At 42.5% G+C, this 21,802-nt stretch overlaps 1 protein-coding gene across 1 annotated transcript in view; it reads left to right on the forward strand.

Moving 5' to 3' along the window:
• The window catches only part of trappc9 (trafficking protein particle complex subunit 9), a 175,352-nt gene extending 153,651 nt beyond the window's left edge, over positions 1-21,701 (forward strand). Inside the window, exons 23-24 of the mRNA XM_070921413.1 lie at positions 18,713-18,936; positions 20,558-21,701. Of these exons, the coding sequence (XP_070777514.1) occupies positions 18,713-18,936; positions 20,558-20,737 (404 nt within the window). The 3' untranslated portion in view covers positions 20,738-21,701. The remainder of the gene's footprint in view (positions 1-18,712; positions 18,937-20,557) is intronic.
• Positions 21,702-21,802: the final 101 nt, after the last annotated feature.

Below are 21,802 nucleotides of genomic sequence, written 5' to 3' on the forward strand. Positions count from 1 at the left end.
ACCAAAGCCAAAAAAAAGGAAATATAGACTATGATGCCACTTTTCCTGTCACTATAACCTCCCATTTTCCCCCATGAAATCAAGGGCAGGGTCAGCGCTGTCAGCAAGCTGTATCAACATTTATGCTGTGAGTTAGCCAAACTACAAAATGAAACTGTTACCTAGTAAATGTGCATTGCAAGCCAGCCTGTACCCTCTGCCAAAGATGGTTTTTAGGCAGTGAAATTAAGGAGAATTGCGTACTTTTGCTGTTCTCAAAGGCAGACAGAGTTATGCATCAATAAACAATGCAGCGTTACCTGCCAGTGCACGTCATTTTCCAGCCCTGCATTGTTCGATACTGACTGACAGCTAGCAGGTAGTAAACAATAGTCACAAGTGGAACACATTGGGGGTACATTTTGTTTGTTTATATTGTTGTCTGTGTTGTTCATTACCCCCCTCGGACGGAGCAGTGATTCCTTGGAAAAGTACTCAGACCTCCCAGACAGTCCTGGCTTAAACGCTGCACATGCACAGTCTGAAATCATGCATTGATAAGAGCACAACAGATTTGATCAACATTCTCCTCAGCTTTAGTCACACGTGATGCTGATCAGCATTGTTTGTGTGCTGGCTCGCCGTCTCACAACTGAAATTAAGTGCATTCATCTCCAGTGTGGTGAGAAGGGTGGTAATTAAAATGTGTTAAAATACAACAGTGCCGTCATTACAAGACCTGCAGCGAGGCATTACTGAAAGATCACAACCGAGACAAGAGCTCTGGCTGAACCTGGTCGTCTCATTTAGCTTTGGGTATTACAGAAGGTGACATACACTCAAAGACACAGATAATGATTCATTGGCTTATTACAAACCTTGGACGTCCAGCCTTGTCAAACCCACTCACGTTCTGTCTCATGTATTCTTACACAAACGGCACAAACCCCTTAAGTAGCATTTTTCCCCCGCTAATGAGTGTTTTGTTTACAAAACAGGATAAAAAAAATCTCTGTGGATCTGAGTTTGTGTAAGTATGCATGTATGTAAGGAGGACGGTAGAGCAAGTTTTTATTGAGAAGACTTGGCTTTTACCACATCAATCCTAGTTGAATACTCACTGAAGCAACTTTTCTAAAAACTCAGTGGAGGAAATAATAACCTTTAAGGTAGCTCTGCTGTCTATAGTGATTTGCCCCACAGTGCAGTACTGACAGCTCATCACCTTAGTGTTCCTGCTTCCACCCCAATAATCCACCCAGAGAATCATGCATGTCATGCCTCTTCTGTTTTTTCCTCTGAAAATTGTGCTTCATTTATGCGGTTGAATGTGGTTCTTCCCAAAGAATCTATTTAGTTTTAAATGTTTGTCGGAATAATACTGATAAGGACCTACCTCCTCACACACAAAGAGTGATTTTCGCTGAACAGACAGCTGACGGCCAGGTCACACCAGCAGTTTCTGGACCAAAATGAATTCATTGCAAAGGAATTTGCTCACTGAGGTGACGTTAACCTGTGCAAAGCTTTCATGTAGAGTTCAACTTTGGTGAATTTAAACCATTGACCAAGTGCAAACATTCTTTGCAGTGCTGACGTACAGAACTTTTGTCTCCCATGTAGAGAGAGAGAGAGAGAGTTGTGTCAACTCTGTTCTCTGACTTCTCTAATTACCCGCCAAGAACTTCCTGGAACTATCTGAAGTCTACATGAATCACATGATGATCAAACATTTTGAACTTCCTTGATGCGACTCTCTCTCCACATGGCTCTGCTGTAGCCATCAGCTCTGGCAAACCAATGGATGACATAAAACGCATCACTACTGGTGCACCAGCTCGGGAATGTCGCCACAGACACCAGATTTAAAAACTCTGGTATACTGTGAAATACACAGAGAGATTTACCCGGCGGTGAAAGGGTGAAAGTCCTGCACTCTAGCTTTAACAGTGTGAAGAATGGAGAATCCAAAATGCGGCAATGAGATACAGAACAAATTTTGTCACCGAAATGAACGTTTCATTTATTGTCCGGTTAGTGACCCAGCTAGCTAGCTTTGCAATCTGTTTTGGCTGTCTAGTGTTTACCGTGTTTACCTATGCTCGTGGTTAGCTCAGCAGCCACAGTATCTGATTAACTAGCAAACCAAAGATAATGTTTGAGCTGTAAAATATCCTGCTTACAGGCCTGACTCCAGACAACAGGGGGCCCTAGCATAGATTTTCTTTGGGGGCCCTCCTTTCTTTGCATGGAGCCGAGAACTATGAAATAAATTATGTACGCCGAAACAGGATATTACATCACAATTCACTATGGACAACTACAATCAGTCTCTCACTGGCTTTGAGTGCAGACCACCACCAGAGGGCACATAACTCCTTTTACAATCGATCTTGAATCCACTTGCAGCTGTCGCCAGCTCAGGCAAGCGTTATTGATATATTATCTCTGCTTTCCTTCATATATCATTTTTATATCATCCTCTCCTCTCTACCTCACATTACGCTGCTCATTTCCTGTCAGCTAATTCATATCAAATATGAACTACCACTGCAGTTTCATACGTCTGTACATATTTACATTACTCATTACTCAAAATATATGGACAAATCGTGACATTTTAATTCATTGACTGGTTGGTATGAGGAGTTTTTATGCTTCTTTATCGAGCAGTGTCAGGTGGTTTTCTCATCTGTTAGACGATATTCAGTGTTTTGGAATATACCGTATATCTGGTATATATTTGGTGTATGTATAATATAAGATATTGACAGTAAGAAGATTGTTTCAAACCCCATAACCTAAACCAACATGGCTGCACTCTGCACTAGAGCTTGTTATTACCCCGCGTTGCCTAGTTAAAGAATTTTTTTACCAGTTACTCCGCAAGGGACACTGCGCCAAGCATAAACCCAGCTAGCTACCCTGACTGATGCATCATGCATGCTAGTAGCCACGCAAGTAATCTTAAGGTTTGCCTTCTGTCAGCAGCAGCTTAATTGCTTGTGAACAGAAGTGGCTAATATTCAGGCGTGGGTTGCAAAAAATATCAGTATCAATTCCTTCATTTGCAATGAATGACCCCGTGACACATACCTGAATCCCGATTTCTGCTCTCTGTCTAGATTTTCTTTATTCAGAGGAATACTTGCGCTTCGGCTGTGCCATCACATCGTACTTTTGCAGCTTGATGATTGATTGGACAGTTTCTGCAGCACCTGTGCCAATCAAATCCATCCACTGACATGATTGACGTGGGGGCCGTCTGTACTGGGTCAGAGCCATTGATTGGCCCAGTGCTTCTAAGTGCATATCTTAACAACAACAAACAAGAATTTAATGGATTAACTCTTAAATATTCATATAGGATTGGCCTCCACAATCCAGTATCAGTCGGACTCTATGGCATACTGACTCAGATTGCTACTTAAACTGTTAAGCTATATATTATACTGTCTATATATGAAGTGTCCTGACATATGGCGCCTGCCAGCCAATCAGAAACCAGCATTTTCCGCGGCCATTGTGTAATATAAATGAAACCTAACATTCCTTTCTGTCTCTCTCTCCATCTCCCCTCGTTCGCCCTTCAAACCAACAGTTTGTTGGTGACATAAAGTTTGTGTGCTGTATGTTTTCCTTCCTAGACAATTTGCCAATGTATAAATAGATAGTTACAGATGTTATAAGTGCCCTAGGGTTAATTTGTCTTGGACATAATTGCCACATAGAAGTACTGTACCCCACACTGTGTCTGTGTGTCGTATTATCTACTCAAGAAACAAAAAAGCAGCAACAGGAACATCATGCGGCAGCAGATTGTGTGTGGGTGTGCAGGCAGGGCTTTGTTGTGCTCCTGGTTTTTACATAAGAAAACGACATTCCTTTAGCAGCACTCCTTTGGTTCTTGCCTGGGAAATCCTCCTCTAGTCACTGCTGCATGTGCGTCATCAGGAGCAATCTTTACAGCTTTCAACTTCCCACATGATGGCAAGCTTGAAACACAAAGAGAAGGCGGAATGGGAAACAGAGGTGCTTCCCCTGCCTCCTTTAAGACAGCTTGTAGTCAGAAACACCTCGTCCATCACAGCTTTAACTTTAACTTTCATTTCATACAGTAAAATCTAACTTGACTTTGATCTTTAGTGGCTTGAGGTTTGTTGTGTGGCACTTTTTCAAGTATCTTTAAGGTAAAGCCTTCCTCCAGATGAGAGGCCCTTTACTTGTTTGTTTATTTTACGTCTTTCAGCCTCTGCCATTGTCTGGCATTTTACCGCATCAGTATATGGAATGAAACTCTTACATAGTTACAAGGACTGTCTTTTCAAAGATCAATCTCATGAAAGCTAATCATGTCGGTGGAGGCTCTGCCTCATTAAACAAGGATCAATGCGGATGTCAGCAAAACAACAGCAGCGGTATCTTTTCCCGCTTGTCTTCAATTGGCTTTAAGGTTAGGACTTGGACAGGAATTCCACCAACACGCCTGAAGGTATCCACACATATTAGAGTTTTAATTGTTGAAGGTAAAGTGGATTCATTTGCATAATTAGAGGAAGAAGGGGCAGAGCATAGTAATGAGGCAGGGAAATGGGAGTAAGTGTGCAGCGCAGCATATGACAGCAGCCATGTTTAGACCTCACTACAGTGAATTTCTCACGGGAGGCTTACTAATGACTTATGACTAATGATTTTGCTGGAGATGAGTCAAAACAGTCGCCACCGCCACCGCCTCCTCCCACTCCCCCACTCTGAATCTGTCCTCCTCAAACAAGCACCTCTGCTGCCTGTTGATGTTGTTCCAACGCCGAGCGTGGAATTGACACAGCGGGCTATTGTACGGTTGCCTTGTTTGGTTTTCCATTCTTGGAGATTATGTCAGAGGAGGAAAAAGGTGGACGCTTTACAGTGCAGCGTGTCCCCTGCACTATCGAGTGCCATACCATCCGAGTGAGCAAATATTTGGTGGTGATAGAGGCTTTGTACTCCATTGAAACCATTCTCAGGCAACACACTTCTCATGTGCAGCATTTCAGGTTGTTGTTTGTGCTTTTCTTTGTTTGTGTCCAGACTGCAGTCCTCACCACATTGTAGATATTGTTCTTACATGGCCAGAGCACTCAACCTCCCAGCGCTCTGATTCCACGTATATCCCAGTTTATCCCATGATTTCACACACCAACAGAAATAATCAAACAATTGTTAGTCTTTTATGTACTGTGAAATGTTTTCTTTATTTTAATTAGCTTCAAGACAATTGTGTGTTTTTAGGGCTCCCTGTGGACTGCTTGTCAGGCCAGTTGCAGTGTTGTAATATTAATCAAACCAAATGAGCCTCCCTCCACCCCAGGAATATCGCCAGTCTATTCTATACACTGGTGAGCAAGACAGCACCCAATTAATTATAATGACACGTTCAAGAAATTGTCATTCAAGAAAAAAAGAAAAAAAAAAAGAAAAAGTAATCCAAATTTAATCAGATGTGATGTGCTCAGAGTTGTAATCACAGATATGACTCAGAACCACATTGCTTTATGTTCAGATTGATGTTCAGAAGTGCTTTACAAAATGAGAGGAAAGAAAAGAATCAAAGAGCTCAAAGCCCTCTGTGAAGAGATGTTTCTCCCAGTAGAGTTGGAGAAGATACCAGATTAACATAATGAAGGGTAGGTCATCCCAAGGTACGCCGTCATTAGCCTTATGTAACTGAGGTGAGTATGTATAGCTTTCATAAACTGGGTATATGTTAAAGCAATAATTACGCACGTTGGGAAATATTGTTATTCGCTTTCTTGCCCAGAGTAAGATGAGAAGCATGATACCTCACCTGGCGGAGTGCGTACTAATAAGTCCTTGCCGCTGCAGCCCGGGTTCCATTCCAACCTAGGGCCCTTTGCTGCATGTCATCCCTCTCTTCCCCCTTTTCTGTCTTTCTGGTGCTGACCATTGAGGGCAAAATGCCCCCCCAAAAAAATCTCAAAAAAAGGTAAAATTTTTATATTGAAATTGCACAGTGTTTCCAGAATTCACGAGCTTAACGTCCCGTCGAAAATGTCCTAGTCCTACTAGTCAGGTTGGAACAGTTTCGGTTATTTCACATGAGAGATTCCTGTCTGATGTGCTGTTTTGTCTGCACTCTTCACGCTGGTTTGATCTGTGCAGGGCTCTGTTTGGAAACCCACACAGTCCTGATGAAGTAGATTAGCAGAGTTTTTGAGTGTTAAACTTAATGACTAATATCAAAGGGGCAGCCGCTTAGCTTAGCTTAGCATAAAGACTGGAAACTGGGGAAACCTGGCTCTGTCCAAAAGTAACAAAATCCACCTACCAGCACAAAAAACTGGGGGAAAAAATGGTTTTACATCGGCTATGTGCAGGACTATTTATAGACCGGGTGCATTGAGTCCCAATGCCCCTCCCCCTTCACCCCTTAAAACCACAAATTGTTTACACTTAAGCTTTTAAAGGGGACCTATTATGCTCATTCAATGCAGATATAACATGTTAATTAGTGAGTTACTGTACTGTACAATTTCCCCCCCGGGGATCAATAAAGTATTTCTGATTCTGATTCTTCAAAATAAAGGTGGGTAGATTACGTTGCCTTTGTTTCCCCCTGTTATTTTTATGCTAAGCTAACCAGCTACTAGACATCGCCTTATATTTAACCGACATATATATACGAGAATATCATCAATCTCATCATCTAACTCTCGGCAAGAGAGCGATTTATTGTATTTCCCCAAATGTCCCAAAATTGTTCCTGTAAAAGTTCTCTGCACATGAATGAGAAGGTGGATATTTTATTCCAGTTCAGTTAATGAACAGTGACGACTATCTCCCCAAACTGCAAATCAATTATCTAAGTCATTGCTTTATCAGCAGACGCTCAGTGGCGCAGTCGCTCTATTGACTATACATAGGTGAGTGAATTGTGATAGTGGCCAGAGTCAATAGAAGCACAACTTTGTAATTACATTTTTGTTTGTGGCCCGACACACAGTCACCTTGATTTCGTAGCAGTCAGAGTAAATTGTTTTAAATCAGATAATGAGAATTTTTTGGAAATCACCTCGGATAGAGTTTTTTTTTTTTTTTTTAAGATAGGTCAAATAAGGTAATCAGAGAGGGGGGAAGGATAATAATTTAGTTAAGTTAAGTATAAGCAGTGAGAATATAGTCCGTCATGCTACGTGGTCACTGACCGTGAGAAGAGCTGTTCTGGTCGTGTTCAGATCAGCACTCTGGATTATCAGATCAGATGTATTGCAGCCGCAATTTTTTCCTGCTTCAACACCCAGGCTATCGACGTCTGCCGGGGGAAGATAGCCCTAATTATTTACCATCCATATGTGATTAACCGAGATTTGCCTTTAAATGCTCAGTGCGCGGGCCTGTTGAACGCTCATCTCCTGTCCAACTCCAGACACGGACCAGTGGCTTCAGACTCGCTGCGTGAGCTCACGGCTGACTGTGCTGCAAGCCTCCATGGGAATGTGGGAGTATGAAATTACATGGTCTCTTACTAACGGGGTTTTAGTTGTAACTTTTCCTCAGCAACTTTTACAGTTTATTATCTTTTTTTAGGATTCAGCAGAAATTGAGAATGTATTGTGTGGAAGGTCAAAGAAGCCGGTAGTCACTATTGTATCTATTTATCTTGTAAGCTACCTCTACAGTAAGGAAAGCTCCTATTTGTCCTGTGTCTTGTCTTATGTATTGCAGTTATGTAATTGTTGCCCCCTCAAGCAGGAGAGCTCATCTATGAGCCACGTTGTTGATTAGCCCTAATTAATTCAGAGTTTTCTGACATAAATCGCAAACTGACGGCAGCAATCAAGAGTGCTTTTTTTGCCTAATTGAGGCCAAGTGGCAGTAAATTACATTTGGAAAATAGAGAAATGAGATCATTACAGTTTTAATGCCATTTGGTTACAGGTGAAAGTGTGGTAAGGGAAGCAGATAAGAAGGACTGCCAAAACCCATAGCTCACATTCCGCTGATGTGTAATGATGTTTACTGAGGAGATCTGCAGAGAGGGAATACAAATTCAAAAGGCAATAGCACTCCTGGAGCAATACATTCACCAAATTAAAGCTGCACAAGGCTAGATTTTCATGTGAAAATATGCGCAGCCTACTGGCTTCAGTTTGAGTGTGGCTGCTTTGAAGAAAGCCTTTGCCTCCTACTATATGAGATGCAGCATGGCTATGGACAGGTTGGCACCTGTACACATCAGGCGTTAGATATGGTCACTTTCACAAGAGGTGTCAAATCAACATGTGAGACTGACAACAGTCAGACCATTCAGAAAGAGCAGAACTCACTAATAACAGCTAAAGCCTACTCTGAAAACGATTTCATTATCTATGATCACCTGCAAACCGCCATCATTTCACTGATTTCATATTAGTTCTAATAGTTATTTCCTACTGCTTATGTACATTTCCAACTTTCATATCTGTGACTTGCAAGGGAAGATGAACAATTTTTGTCTATGTATGCAGCATAAGTGTGAAGTGAAATACGTTAACACAATTTTTACTGTTCAGCTTCTCCAGGGCACTTACATATAACACTATTACCAGAATGGCCAGATATTTAGCTATTAGAAGATGTTGTGGGGGTTTGCTCTTTAGATCAAATGACTCTTTGTACTCCAAATGGCCCTGGAGTTGTCCGTTTTCACACATAAGTAGACAGATCTGAGTTCAGAGGGACTTATTTACAATGCAGTTATACAACCAGAGAAAGTGATATTGTGAGTAAACACAACGATAATCCCAAACATCATTCTGTTATGGGTCTCTTTGGGATGCTGTGTCTCATGTCTAAATGAATATTGTGTTTTAAATGTAATTTAATTTCTTTTTGATGGAATAGGCATTGATTTTATCATGTAGGGACTTACAGCAGGAAGCAGCAGAGAATTAAAGGACTCCTTCACATCCAGCCGATACTAATAACCTAATATCTGCTCGCCTCCTGTTATGCTTATTATGGATGTGTGAATAGACATTTAGTCCATCAGTATGGTGGGAAGAATACTGTGAATGTGTCCAGTAGAGTAATGCTTTAAATGTTATCTATAGTGTGTGTGATGTCGTCGATTGCTGACATTTAAGCCGAACTGAATGAGCTGATGCACCGATGTAGCCTCATTTGGGACTTTGACTGAAGGTATTTACTGTCCATCATGAACTGTCCATCACGGGTGCCACAATGTTGGAGAAGCGGAATGCGAAATCGGTGGCGTGCTCCTTTTTAAAATACAATGCAGATTTGTGAATGAACAAGACGAGAAAAACAAACAAACAAACAAACTGAAGTTCACCTGCACAAATGATTCAGAGTGACACAGTGACTACCTGATGGTCAGCCTACGAGACGGTGACCTTTTTTTCTTGTAGCCGGAATTGCAAGATGACACATTATTTAAGATTTGACGTGGCACTCTATTAAATGCTTATATGTTGTAAATTGCACTTGTGACAAAGCACGACTGTTGTTTAGAATAGCTCTTAGACACTGTCCTGGGGGCACTGACTTAATATTATTGGCTTTTCGCAGCCCAGGTGCTTTCCTTACTGGTTCCTTCTCTGGCAGGATTCCTGCAGCTGTTCAGGTGTAACACTTCTGTTTTCACTTTGTGTGTGTGTGTTTGGATGTGCTGTAGCGCTCACACTATAGAGTCATGGGTTGCATCTCCATTCTGCTTTAGCCACAGTTAGATCTGACAGCAGGTCAAGAACTTCATGAGACTTTTCCAAAATGTGAGCACACAGTGCCTTTGCTGAAGTAGTGGAATTTACAGTCAGACAAAACCTTGTTATCCAGTCCAACTCCAATTCAAATACACAGGTGCAGCATTAGCATTCAAGTTTAAAGCCAAGCCATCTCATCTAAGTCAATTTAATCAGCCCATGCAAATTATGTTCAAGATTTGCGCTTGAGTCCTGGAATAAAGGCAGCAACCCCATCCACGGATATATGTTTAACTCACATATGGCTTCTTCGTCTGTACAATGACACATTTACTGCAGAGGTTATAATACGGATATAACAGGCCTTCCACAGCTCTGAACAGAATATTCAAAATGTAGGCATAGTTTGGGAAAAGAGTCAGATTGAAGGATTGTATGACTGCACAGCAGAAAGCCCCAAGCCAAGACTGCCATCTCAGTATGAGGCCATTAAAGTGTAATGGCACCCAGCCACCACTCTAGTGCTCCCCCACACTATTGATTTGTCCTATTTTAGGAAGTTGCTGTATAACAAAGATACTAGACTTCCAGTGTTATATTTTTCCTGATCAGCCACACTCACAGGTCAGTGGAAACAAAGTGCTTGAGGTAATGTCCAGGTGGCTAGGTTTGCCAAAGTGTGAACTATGTGCCTGCAACATGCTGCATTATATATATGTCCTCTTCTTCTCTCCGAAATGCCTTTTTTTCCACTTAGATTGAGGCAAATAGGGACAAATTGTTTTATATCTATAGGTGGATAAAATCTAATCCTGCTTCCAATTTAGAGGCAGAAAGTCAAATGGAAATATAGACTTATTGGCAACTTTATAACACACTGCTCATTAAACAGCATGATGTTATGTGGGTGCATGTATAAAGCATGAAGGCATGGTTAAGGCCAAGAGAACATCCAGATCCATTCAAGCCACAGTTACAGGAAGCTAACAAGTACGTAAATAACAGCTCAGTCCAACACAAGTAGGACACGCCGCTCTACAACTTGTCAAACCTTGATGTCTTGTTGTGACAAGCTGATGGTAGAGGTTGGATGTGGCCTTAACAGTATGAACCTTGGATGACTCCTGCCTTGAGTATCAACAGCACAGGTTCAGTGCACATTAGGCCTTTAAAGCCCTGGTGTCCTTGAAGTAAATTGGCTTGTAGTTCATCAGGCGTAGGTTGTGCGATGTAGTTCTTATGATGATGCCCACTCTCCTCAAAGACATTCACCACGTTGTACTCCTTTGTGCTCACGGAAAAAATGACGGAAGTAGTGCGAAGACTAGCAAAACAGAGCTTGAGAGAGAAAGTTTAAACATGCTACTTGCTTGTTGGATTGTTTCAGAAAGTTACAATAATTGTCAGACGCAACTCCCGACATTGGAAAGGTGGGGGAAGTGAGTTTCAGACGCTCTTTTGGCACTGACACCACCACTGCGTCTTTTGTAACTGCCTATGTATATTTTCTTTGTGTATTTGTACCAAACCTGGGGGTGAACACTCCCCTTGGGAACAATAAACTAAATCTCCGAGACACCTCCTCATATTTATAGACCTCCTTGACGGTAATCATCAAAATTAGGTTCATCATTAAAAGTGAGAGCCAACTGTCACCCAGATTTGGTCATTGTGTCAGCCTGTATTTGTATTCATTCGGCATTTTCCCATTCTCACTAATACAAGAGTCTCTTCAGGCCCATTGTGATTCCCTTTTAGAGCACCGCAGAGTGCACTCTTATTCCCACTTGTTATAGTTTGACATTTAACAATAAAGCAATAAACTGCTTTGTTGGATGTCTCAATAAATGTGTGTAATCTTAATCCCTGCATCCTCACAATTTTCCTCCTGCTTTTTAAAGCTTGGCTGACTGTGGCTGAAAATGGAGGATAAGGATGCTAAACGGTGCTTACCTTGGGCGCTACCGTGCAAACAGTGAGCCGGCAGAGTGCACTCCTTGTTCTTGAAGTGGGAAAGGGAGAGAGATCGAACGAAAAGGTTGGGAGGGGAGAAAAAAAAAGAAAGGGAGAACGATTATTTGAGCAAACATAAGTCACGTAGCCCACAGTGGGGAATGAAAGCGATGTTGAATGTTTTGGATGAGTAACGCTGTTGCTCCGTTGGTCGCGAGGCTCACAGAGCAGCGATGAGTGTGCACAGGCCAGAAGCAGCTCAGCTCCGTTAGGTGCCCCGCGTGGAGACCAGCCAATGTGAGTCTGCAGAGCTTCTGAACTGTTTCTGCAACATAACCCCCAATCTTTCTGCCATAGGCCGCTGCTCACTGCCGATTGAAATTACAGCGCTCGAGCGAGTCCGCTTTTTTTTGGGGGGGGGGGGGTGAAGCGTCTTAAATATGTCCTGCTAACAGTGAAATAATTAAACGCAGTCAGGGATGGATTTCAAAGAGAGTCACAGATGGGCGGCGATTACTCAGACCTTTTAGAAAGAGGCTGCAATGGGAGACATTGAATCTGCAGATTTACGGTTGGTTTATATTGCCTTCACCAAGCTACAATCCATTAGACTGCATATGTTGCCACAGAGCAGTGAGTAGAGCTCCTCAGCTCAAGACGTACTGGGCTCCTGCTCCAAGCTGTCCACCCCAACATGCTCCAGGCTTCTTTTCGTGAGGGCAGATGGAATCTTTAAACGTCTGTTGAAGGAAAAGACAACAGATATCAAGTGAGTGGTTGTTATGGGGATAATTATTAAAGGGGCAGATGGCTTAGGGGGATATCAGAGGCTGGCAGGTTATTTTTAGACTGACTGCAGCACACCTCAACCTTTTAAAGCACATCTTCCAGCTCCATTGGAGCATTCATCAGTGACCCTGCCCGGCTTAGCGGCCGCTGGCCGGGATGAGCTGTTAGACCCCGATGCCCTGGTCATATGGGCCGGATCACAACTCTTTGTTAATGTTCATCCTGGAGAAGAAGAAGAAAAAAAAAAGACACTCTTTCTATCAATGGAAGCATTTTCATTTTTAAATGTATATTTTAATTTTTAGACACAAGTCCTGTTTCTGACACTGTCTCCGAATGCTGGACTCTATTTATCATAGCACATTGAGATTATTGTGCTTCGGGTTCCACAGTTGGCTGGCCATCTCTGTCCGCACGGTGATTGAGTCATTGGTATATTTTTATTTATAAAAGCCATTCTGGGCAAACTACCATCATATTTCTGCAAATATTATTTCACAGAGTTCATGTAATTATTATCTCAGAACACATGACATACTGTACATCTGCTGCCAGCCCATAATGTACGGACAGAGATGGGAAGGAAAGCCTCCTTGGATTAGTCTTCAAAAGGAATTTAAATGGAGGAATGTGATATCTCTCTCTGGCAGAGTTTTGGGCTATTGTACACAACGGTAAATAAGTCTGTCACTACTTTTCATTTTTGTTTCATATTGTTTTTGTCTGCAGCTTTTCATGCTGCCGTGTTGGCCATGTCTGCCTCGGACTCACCTGGTTAGATAAAGGTTGAATAAAAAGAAAATAAAAGATCTGTTCTGCAGGTTGATTATCAGCCTTTTTAAATATTTCTTTGTTCTAACACTGAAGCCTTACTGTCGGTGCATATTTTTCTTTCAGGTAAAACAAATTGCAGAATGTGCTTTTTCATTTTAATATTAGTATTGATTAATGGGTCTCTCCTCCTCCCTCTTTCTTTTTTTTGTGCGTGCAGAATTTCCTCTTCTTTTTAATATGTAGGTGTGTATAGATTTAGTTTGTTTTGTTGTTTGCGCTTCTTTTTTTTTCTCCCTCTATACTCAAAAGCGTTATATTTTCTTTAGGAGAGATTTTACTGAAGTGTGATGTGTTCACGTTTTTATTCTATTATTTATTCATTTATTTCAGTTTCGATGTCATTTTGGATTCATTGAGAATAGTTGTGTCTCTGTTGGACGTCATTTCTTCATTTCTTTCTACCAAATGTAATGTAACCATTGGTCACAAAATATACATATGTATGTATATATATACATATATGTGTGTATATATATATATATATATATACACACACATATATATATTTACATATATAGAAGCAGAATGAAATGATTATATAGTAATACATACTATATATATAGAGAGAGAGTACGTTATGCAATAGTATTCTCTGGCAGGCTTCCGTTTGTCCAACACCAAACCTTAATGTCTCTTCTTTAAACTACTGCCTTTTCTTCATCACACACACACACACACACACACACACACACACACTTTGACGATTGCACTAAATACAACCGTGTTGCTGATGCAATCAGTTTTTGCAGCCCCTTTGTGTAATGAGCATTTCCGGCGCGCACGAGGCGTGATGAACGTGACATCTACATTTGTTTGGGATGCGATCTGTCCGCTCTCCGCCTCGCGCTGCACAGTATTTTTCGAGTGAGTCTTAATGAGCTGAGTCGACACCCGGCGCGAGGCGCGCCATAATCTCGTGAACACCGGCAAACCTCCGAGTGTCGGTCGTCATCTTTATCTGCACCCGCGGGTGACAGCGATACGGCGGAGGGGCGGAGAGGCTTGTTTATCTCCGGCGCCGTAGTTTGATCTGTGGCTTTCATACTCGTACAGGAGGGAGGTGTCGTCTCTCTCTCTCTCTCTCTCCCTCCCCCCCTCCCTCCCTGGTTGCTGTGGCGACGCCTGCCGCAGACTCCGGCGGCGGCGTCTGGGCAGAGCTGCGCGCGTGCTAACGTGGAGGCTACACGTGTTACGCGACGCGTTGTGAGTGTTGCACGGGTCAGCTCCCCTCATGCCTTCCAGTGCATTAATGAACCTGTCACAAGGCAACAAGTCGATGCATTAAAAATGAGCTGACTGAAGTCCCAGTCAGTTCTTAACACACACACACACACACACACACACACACACACTCTCACCCTGCTGTGCACCTGTTGCTCGTGCAGCACTTGTTGGAGCAGTGTTTTGTCGCAGTGATATTTCTACCTCCTCATCCTCCCGCCTGCAGACATATACCCAGCTTTATTAGGACATTTCTTCTGACGGGCAACTCTGCAGCTCACGTACGCCTTCGTCGTCCATTCTCCTCTTCCTCCGAACGTCATGTTTTGATAAGTGTGAGCTAAACTGGTCTTTTTTTATTCAGAAAACTAGCCACGTTTACTTTAAAGGGAGTTTTCTCTAACTGAAAAAAAGGGAAACCTGGTGGGACCTCAAGAACAAGCCACAGAAATATTTGATTCATTTGATTTGAACTGATTCCATTCATGGAGAAACAAGTTTGTGATGAATCCTGTTTGATTCTTTAAAGTACACAAATACACGCCTCTCATTTCATTTGTGTAAAGTAGTGAATTATCGCAGCCTCAAATGATTCAGCACTCTGTCCCCCCCCCGTAAGCCTGAGGGATGTAACCTGTGCTCACTCAGCCCCTGGGGACTCTACATTCCTCGACATACCTCCTTAACAGGAGCACTGTGGAGGTAAACTAGAGAGCATCGGGGCAGTGGCACGACAGCACTCAGCTCTGCACAACAGGAAACACACAGCAGATGCTTTTAAAAAGCGGTGTTTTGTCATGACCTTTCCGGTCCTCTCTGGGGAGATGCAAAGATGTTTGCCGTGAGTCCGGAGAGAGCCGCAACCAATCGGAAACCTCGATCTCTCCATTCTCGGTTGGTTAATTTGTTTTGAGGGTTCCGTAATGGATGAGTTGTCTAAAACTTTAACATTAGCTGCTGCCATCAGTGCTCATTTACCACAATTGCAATAAAATCTCTTTTTTTTTTTTTCTTTTTTTTTAGCATTATTATATAAAATGACATGTATTTTTGAACACAGTGGCAGTTTTACTCATTGGAGCTGGCCACAGTTTCTTCCCTCTGCTTGGTTTTTGGCCTTATCCATATCAGTTGATGCACTATCCAGGATAGCAGAGTGGAGAAACTCTGTAGCAAATGTTCAGTCTGTGGGTGTGTGTGACTGAGGCTCCTGTGTGTGTGTGTGGGAGTTCATCAGCTCATTACAGACTAACCATTCTCTTTTGTTCGCTTTTAATGTGAAAGAATTTATTTCCAGTTTTAGAAACAATGTAGGCTACCTATAATTTGCACATCTCCTAGCAACAAGACTTTGAACAAACTAAATATAACTACTTGCTGAGGTGTCACTATAGGCTCGGCGCTACTGGCTATGAAAGGATTGTGTTATACGTGTTTGCATGTATATGTATGTGTGTGTGTGTGTGTGTGTATATATGTATATATATATGTGTGTGTGTGTGTGTGTGCATGGGTGTATAAATGCACCAGCAGTCTTTCAGTAAAGCAAAAATCCATCCAAGTTTACTTGCGCACTTCACAGCGGCAAGAGGTAATTGAATTGATGTGGTAATTGAAGCGACCCATGGTTATTAATGCAGCTACATGGCTAACACAACTTACTTTACCCCTTCACACTATGTGAAAAATAGATTTGCAGGTGAAAGGCCTGTATACAGACTATGACTTCATTACAGAGCTGCAGCTTCTCCGTTCCGTTATCTCATGCACTTGATAATTCCAGTGTTCATCCAAACACATATACATTTATAGCATGTGGCTAGCAGGTTTATTGCAATATAATGCCTCATTTACGCCGTGCGCTGACATGTGATCTGTATCTGGATGAGGAAAAATACATGTTAATGCAGGTGTGAATGCAGGCAGAATGCATTGCAACAGGAATGCAATCGCATCAGCCGAACCATGTCTGGAGGTGGTCTGGCTTGCGTTGTGGCTGGATCTCAGCCAGGTGTTAACACAATCAAAAAAAAAGGAACATGAAGCAGAACCCATACAGCATTAGAACTGCTGATAATATAGCTTGCACTTTAGCTGTCCAACAGAAGCTGAACCTGATATTCACTCTCCCCTTTTGAATTCTTTGCTGCCTCATGTAAGTGCGTATTATTTCTTTACGTCTGGATTGTGTCAAAGTCAACAGTTTTTATATCAATCAGCCAGTGGAAAAAGTTGTACAGATTAACCATTGCTAGCATTTTGCTGTTGATTTCAACGAATGAAACTACAAAAATGTTGAAAAATGCAACAAGGGCAAGCCAGTTACAACTGACGGATAAACTGGTGCCCAGTAATGTGATTTTCCAATGTTCAGGGTTTGTAAGGAAAAACAATGACTACAGAGACTGCTCTTCTTTAATGAAAAATAATTGTCCTTGTTGGGGTGGCTTTATTTTTTTCTATGTTGTTGCAATCACATGTGACTTGAATTGATGAATGGCAGTAATATAAAATAGTTTCATAACGACCTGGATGCTGTGCAACATTCAATGACAATATTGCTATCTGATGTTACAAGCTGGGTGTCATTTGAAAAAAAGATCATTTTTGCTATAACTTCAAACCTCTCAAACACGGCAGTGTTTAGTGTTGTCTTACCACAGGCGGCCATTATGTTTTTAGTTTTGCAAATGTATGGTTTGAATCAGAAAATGTCTGATCTAACATGTTTTTAATGTGTTAGTGTTATGTTTCAGTAGTCCAGTACCCAGCCCTACGAATGTACTGTGGAAAAAAAATAGAAGTAAGCTGATTCTTACTCCTGGTCCCAACCTAAAGCTGGTGAATCAATGTTCTCCTCATAAATAAGGAGTATAATAAATAATGGAAGGATGTAATCAGAGAAGAATAACATTTACTGACTGAAAAAGAACCTTTTAATAAAAGGCCAATGTCAGCAAAGTGATACGTCATTCCAAATCCAGGGAGACTTATATTCTTATTTTCGTAACAAAAAAAAAACTCCTCTTCTGAGCCCCTCAGTGAGTGCTGCTGGTCGTCAGTGTTGGAGTGGAGTGTGTTTTTAATACAGACGTGCAGCTGAATGTCACCCTCCTGTAGCTCCCACCTCCCCGGGGCTCTCCCACTGACTGTGTTAGCATGGCCTCAGCCGCCCACACCCACCCTCGCAACCCCTCCCTCCCTCCCTCCTGCTTGGATTGTCTATCCATCTTCGCTCCCAACCCTCGACCCCCCCCCCCCCCCCTCCTCGCTGTACGCAACAGATCGGCACACCAGCGGCACCGAACGCGGCTCGTCTCTTTCATCAGGCTGTCAGGCAGGCTCAGCCGCCCTGATTCACAGTGTTTATCACAGCCGCGGGCGTGACACTAGAAAGCGTATGACAACCAGTTGGCGCGTGTTTATGTGTGTGTGTGCGTGTGTGTGTGTGTGTGTGTGTGTGTTATTCTCATAGGACTCATTACTCGAGTGATCTCTTCGGGCGCCCCTGAAATCCCCCATGTTTGGAGTCAGTCTTCTCCTCGGGAGGCCAGGAGCGTGCGGGAGCTCAGTTCACTGAGCTCGTTGTTCAAAACAAATGATTGTGTCTCCCTCCACACCTTAGCCAAATAGAGGCCACATCAGGAGTGACTGGCCACACATTAGTGGAATTGAATTGAACTCACTCAGTGTTTCTTGGTTGGTTGTGACAGGAGGGAGAGAGAGAGAGAGGGGGGGGGGGGGGGGTACAGCCGTGTGAGAACAGTGAAATGTACTTCAGGGTGTAGTGTGTGTGTGTGTGTGTGTGTGGCACTCTGGGATTGTTCCAACAATCTCATTCGTCCCTTCTTGACAGAAATTAGTCATGCATGAGATTAACAGGAGGGAAATCAGTTTAATACCCACGGCTCCGGCCCTCTCCACTGATGTCAATAAAATGTATTTTAGGACAAACAAAGCCTATTGATCCTCCACCAGAAACGGCATGATAGGCCATTAATGGTCGGGCTGAGTTGTGATGAATTCAAATGAAGTGGAGATTGGATGGGAATCCCGTGAATGGCCGCGCACGAGATTTGAACGCTGGTTTGAAAGGTCTTCATTCTTTCTAACAATTTCTTCCGAGTTCCATTTCAGTACAAAGTGTTGGACAAAAGAGCGGTCCTGCTAATCCCATCCTTTCTTCTTCTTTTTTTCTTCTTCTTCTTCTTCTTCTTCTTCTCGGTTTCCAGATGTGTTGGTGAATGGGAAGCCATGTGACTGCGATGTCATTGTCGACTGTAAAGTGGGTGACGCTGTGAGCCTGCAGGTACAGCTGACCAATCTGAGCAAGAACTCAGTGGGGCCCCTGGCCCTGACTGTGGTGCCCTACCAGGACTTCCAGAACGGAGTCCAGAACTACGATTTGGAGGATGCGGTCACCTTCATCGGTTCCAACACCTTCTACATTGACAGGGTCAGTAGAGGCTGGAGTACTATACTGTTAACAAACAGCATATGTCACATTATGTAACCAGGATGCTTCAGGCTGTCACAGAGTTAGACTTCAAAAGTAAAGCTGAGGGTACAAACTAGCAATAGTTTATAGTAATAGTTTACGCTGGCAGACACATTGAATGCACTAATAATGTAACTATAGTTTTAACACAGTTACATCCCATCTTTTACACTGGAATGCTTCATGTCGTGATGGGGATAGGCTCAAACAGTAACAACAACGTTTCTGCTGGCAGCTGATGAGCAGTTTGAGCTAAAGGTTTCAAACACAGGTTATTCAACATTTAGTATGTGCAATAATTCTCCTAGACTTTGATAAAAGGCCGCACTAGAACCACTAGTCATGGAAATCCCAGACGTACTAGTGGAAGGAGAGGGGAAAGTAGGCCTAGACAAAACACCACTACTACTTCAAGTCCCCTATTTAGCGTGTATAAGCAGCATACAAACATTTGATAAATGTTTTATAACACACTATAATGTAGTTATACACAGCTATAAAGACATTTGTATGTGTTTATTGATACGATATTGTCATTCATTATCTGTTTATACAGCAGCCTCCACTTATGGGTGCCCACAGGAGGAGTTATAGTTGTTGACAAATACATTAATGAGCACTTATATGAGCTTAGAACTAGAACATTATAGTGTGTAATTAACCATTCATTAAATGTTTATATACTGCCTATAAATGCTAAATAGGGGGACTTAAAGTAAAGGGTTGCTGCAGCATTGCCACCAGTAGTAATAGCAATAGTAGTGGTAGTAATATGTCTTTACCTGTCAACCATAGTGGTTTAAACAGTGCCGAAATACATAAAAAGTCATGTTTTAAATTTCTAAATTAGTTTCTTTTTCCCTATCCACGCAGCCATTGTTTCTCGTTCAGTTTCGTTCAATATGATATTTAAGTTGCAATATAAGATTTATAATTTGCTGGAGTTGCATAATCATGGCTGCTGTTAGTTCTGTCAAAATGATATTATAACATTGTGTTTGATTGCAGCACAGACTATAACATACTCATTAATGCGCCTCTGGGAACAGTAGAGGCAGACATTGCTTTTGCTTTGATAGATTACGTAACTCAGGCATGTTTCCAGTCACTGTAAATTGTGACTTGAAACGAAAAGGAAACCAGTGTCTGTCTTGCAAATATAGGCTAAAACCACAAAAACACAGGTACGGTCCTTTAAAGGCCATGGCTGATGTATTTAAATGAAAAAGAACCTTATCAGGAAGGGAGCCTTTGACTGTAACAAATTCTCACTCCTGAAATTTGAACAAGCTGGAGGCAATTGAAAAAAAAACAAGTTCATAGCCTAAAAAGTAGATGAAAGCATGAATGTATTCCCCATATTCCTGAATGTGCAAAACAACTTAATTTTGGGAATTGTTCTCAACTGAAGGAGGAAACGCTGCACTTGGCTGTACCTTTTCATCAAAGCCACAGTCGGCTTCTAACTTACTCCCCTGCCGACTTGTCTCGGGCTGACAGTGTGCCAGGTTCATTATGAAACGACTGAAAAGGGGTCCTGCTGATGATTCTTACCGCTGTCTGTCTTTGCCATCACCAGGTTAAACCCAAAGAAAGCTCCGTCTGCGTGGGTGCCCTGCTCTTCCTCTACACTGGAGATTTCTTCCTAAATATCAAGTTCCAGGACGACAGTGCTGGGCGAGAGCTTCCTTTAGACTGGTTCACTCTGCCCAGCGTCCACATCCGAGCCCTGGACACTCCGCTGCAGGCCGGGGCCTAGGGGCCTGGTGGCCTCATCGCTTTAGCTCTGAATGAAGGATGGAGAGATTTGCAGTTGATGTTCTCTGTAAATACAATAGTCTTATGAATTGAATCACATGTAAATATCATTTCATTAAAGGTTACTGCATGTGTACAGTAGAGTGCAAGGGGATTTGAAATCTCATTTAACACTTGAGTGCTTTGTTACAGTCCACCAGTGTGGAGGCGTGTTTGGACAGAACCTTAGGGACATTTAGACATGGCACTATTCCATATCAAGTCAATGGGACAAGAGGAAAATAGTACAACACTGGAGTCGCTAGTGAGGTCGGATATCAGTCACAGTCCGACAGACACTCCCGCACAAGGTCGGTGCATATGTTGCGCATGTAAATGCACATGTGAGAGAACTGAGCCGGACAGTCCATCTGATTTTACATCGCTAACTCTTTCCTTGCGGAGTAGGAACTGCTCCACAGAAGAGATGCAGTGTGGTCTTTCCGGTTTGCGCCGAGTTAGATAGCTTGCTAACTGGTAGGTAGCTAACTTGGCTAGCTGTTTTGGCTGGCTAGCAGCAGGCTGCTACCAGCTAGCAAGACTAGTAACCACGGCATGAAATGCAAGCCGCCACTATGTTACCGAGCTTCCAGCACCGAGGATATGCGATTGTCCACTTCCTGGTGCGACAGAGCACTAATATCATCGCCACACTGTAGCAGTGCCATTTATTCAGTGGATTCTTTTCTAACCTTGTGTTTCAAACAACAAAATATCTACTGAAAGAAAACGCGACCCTTATTGAAGAAGGGGGGCGCATTCCCACACTGGAAATGTGACTAGCCAGAATCTATAACCAGTCATGGTCAAATGTATAATTTCTGCTGCTGTTTGGACAGTTTCTTTTGCCTCTGATGAATTTGACGGTCTTAGATCAGCCCATCATTATGCGTGACATATAATTGTTGTAAATAAATGTTAAAGGAAGGCCACCTTTGTTTATTTTGACATTATTCCAACTCTATGTATTTGCGTATCCCAGCCATCGTAACCCCGTGATCATCTTCATTTTCTGACCTTTATCGCC

Source organism: Enoplosus armatus, chromosome 16, assembly GCF_043641665.1.
Source record: "Enoplosus armatus isolate fEnoArm2 chromosome 16, fEnoArm2.hap1, whole genome shotgun sequence".
Taxonomy (NCBI): Eukaryota; Metazoa; Chordata; class Actinopteri; order Centrarchiformes; family Enoplosidae; genus Enoplosus; species Enoplosus armatus.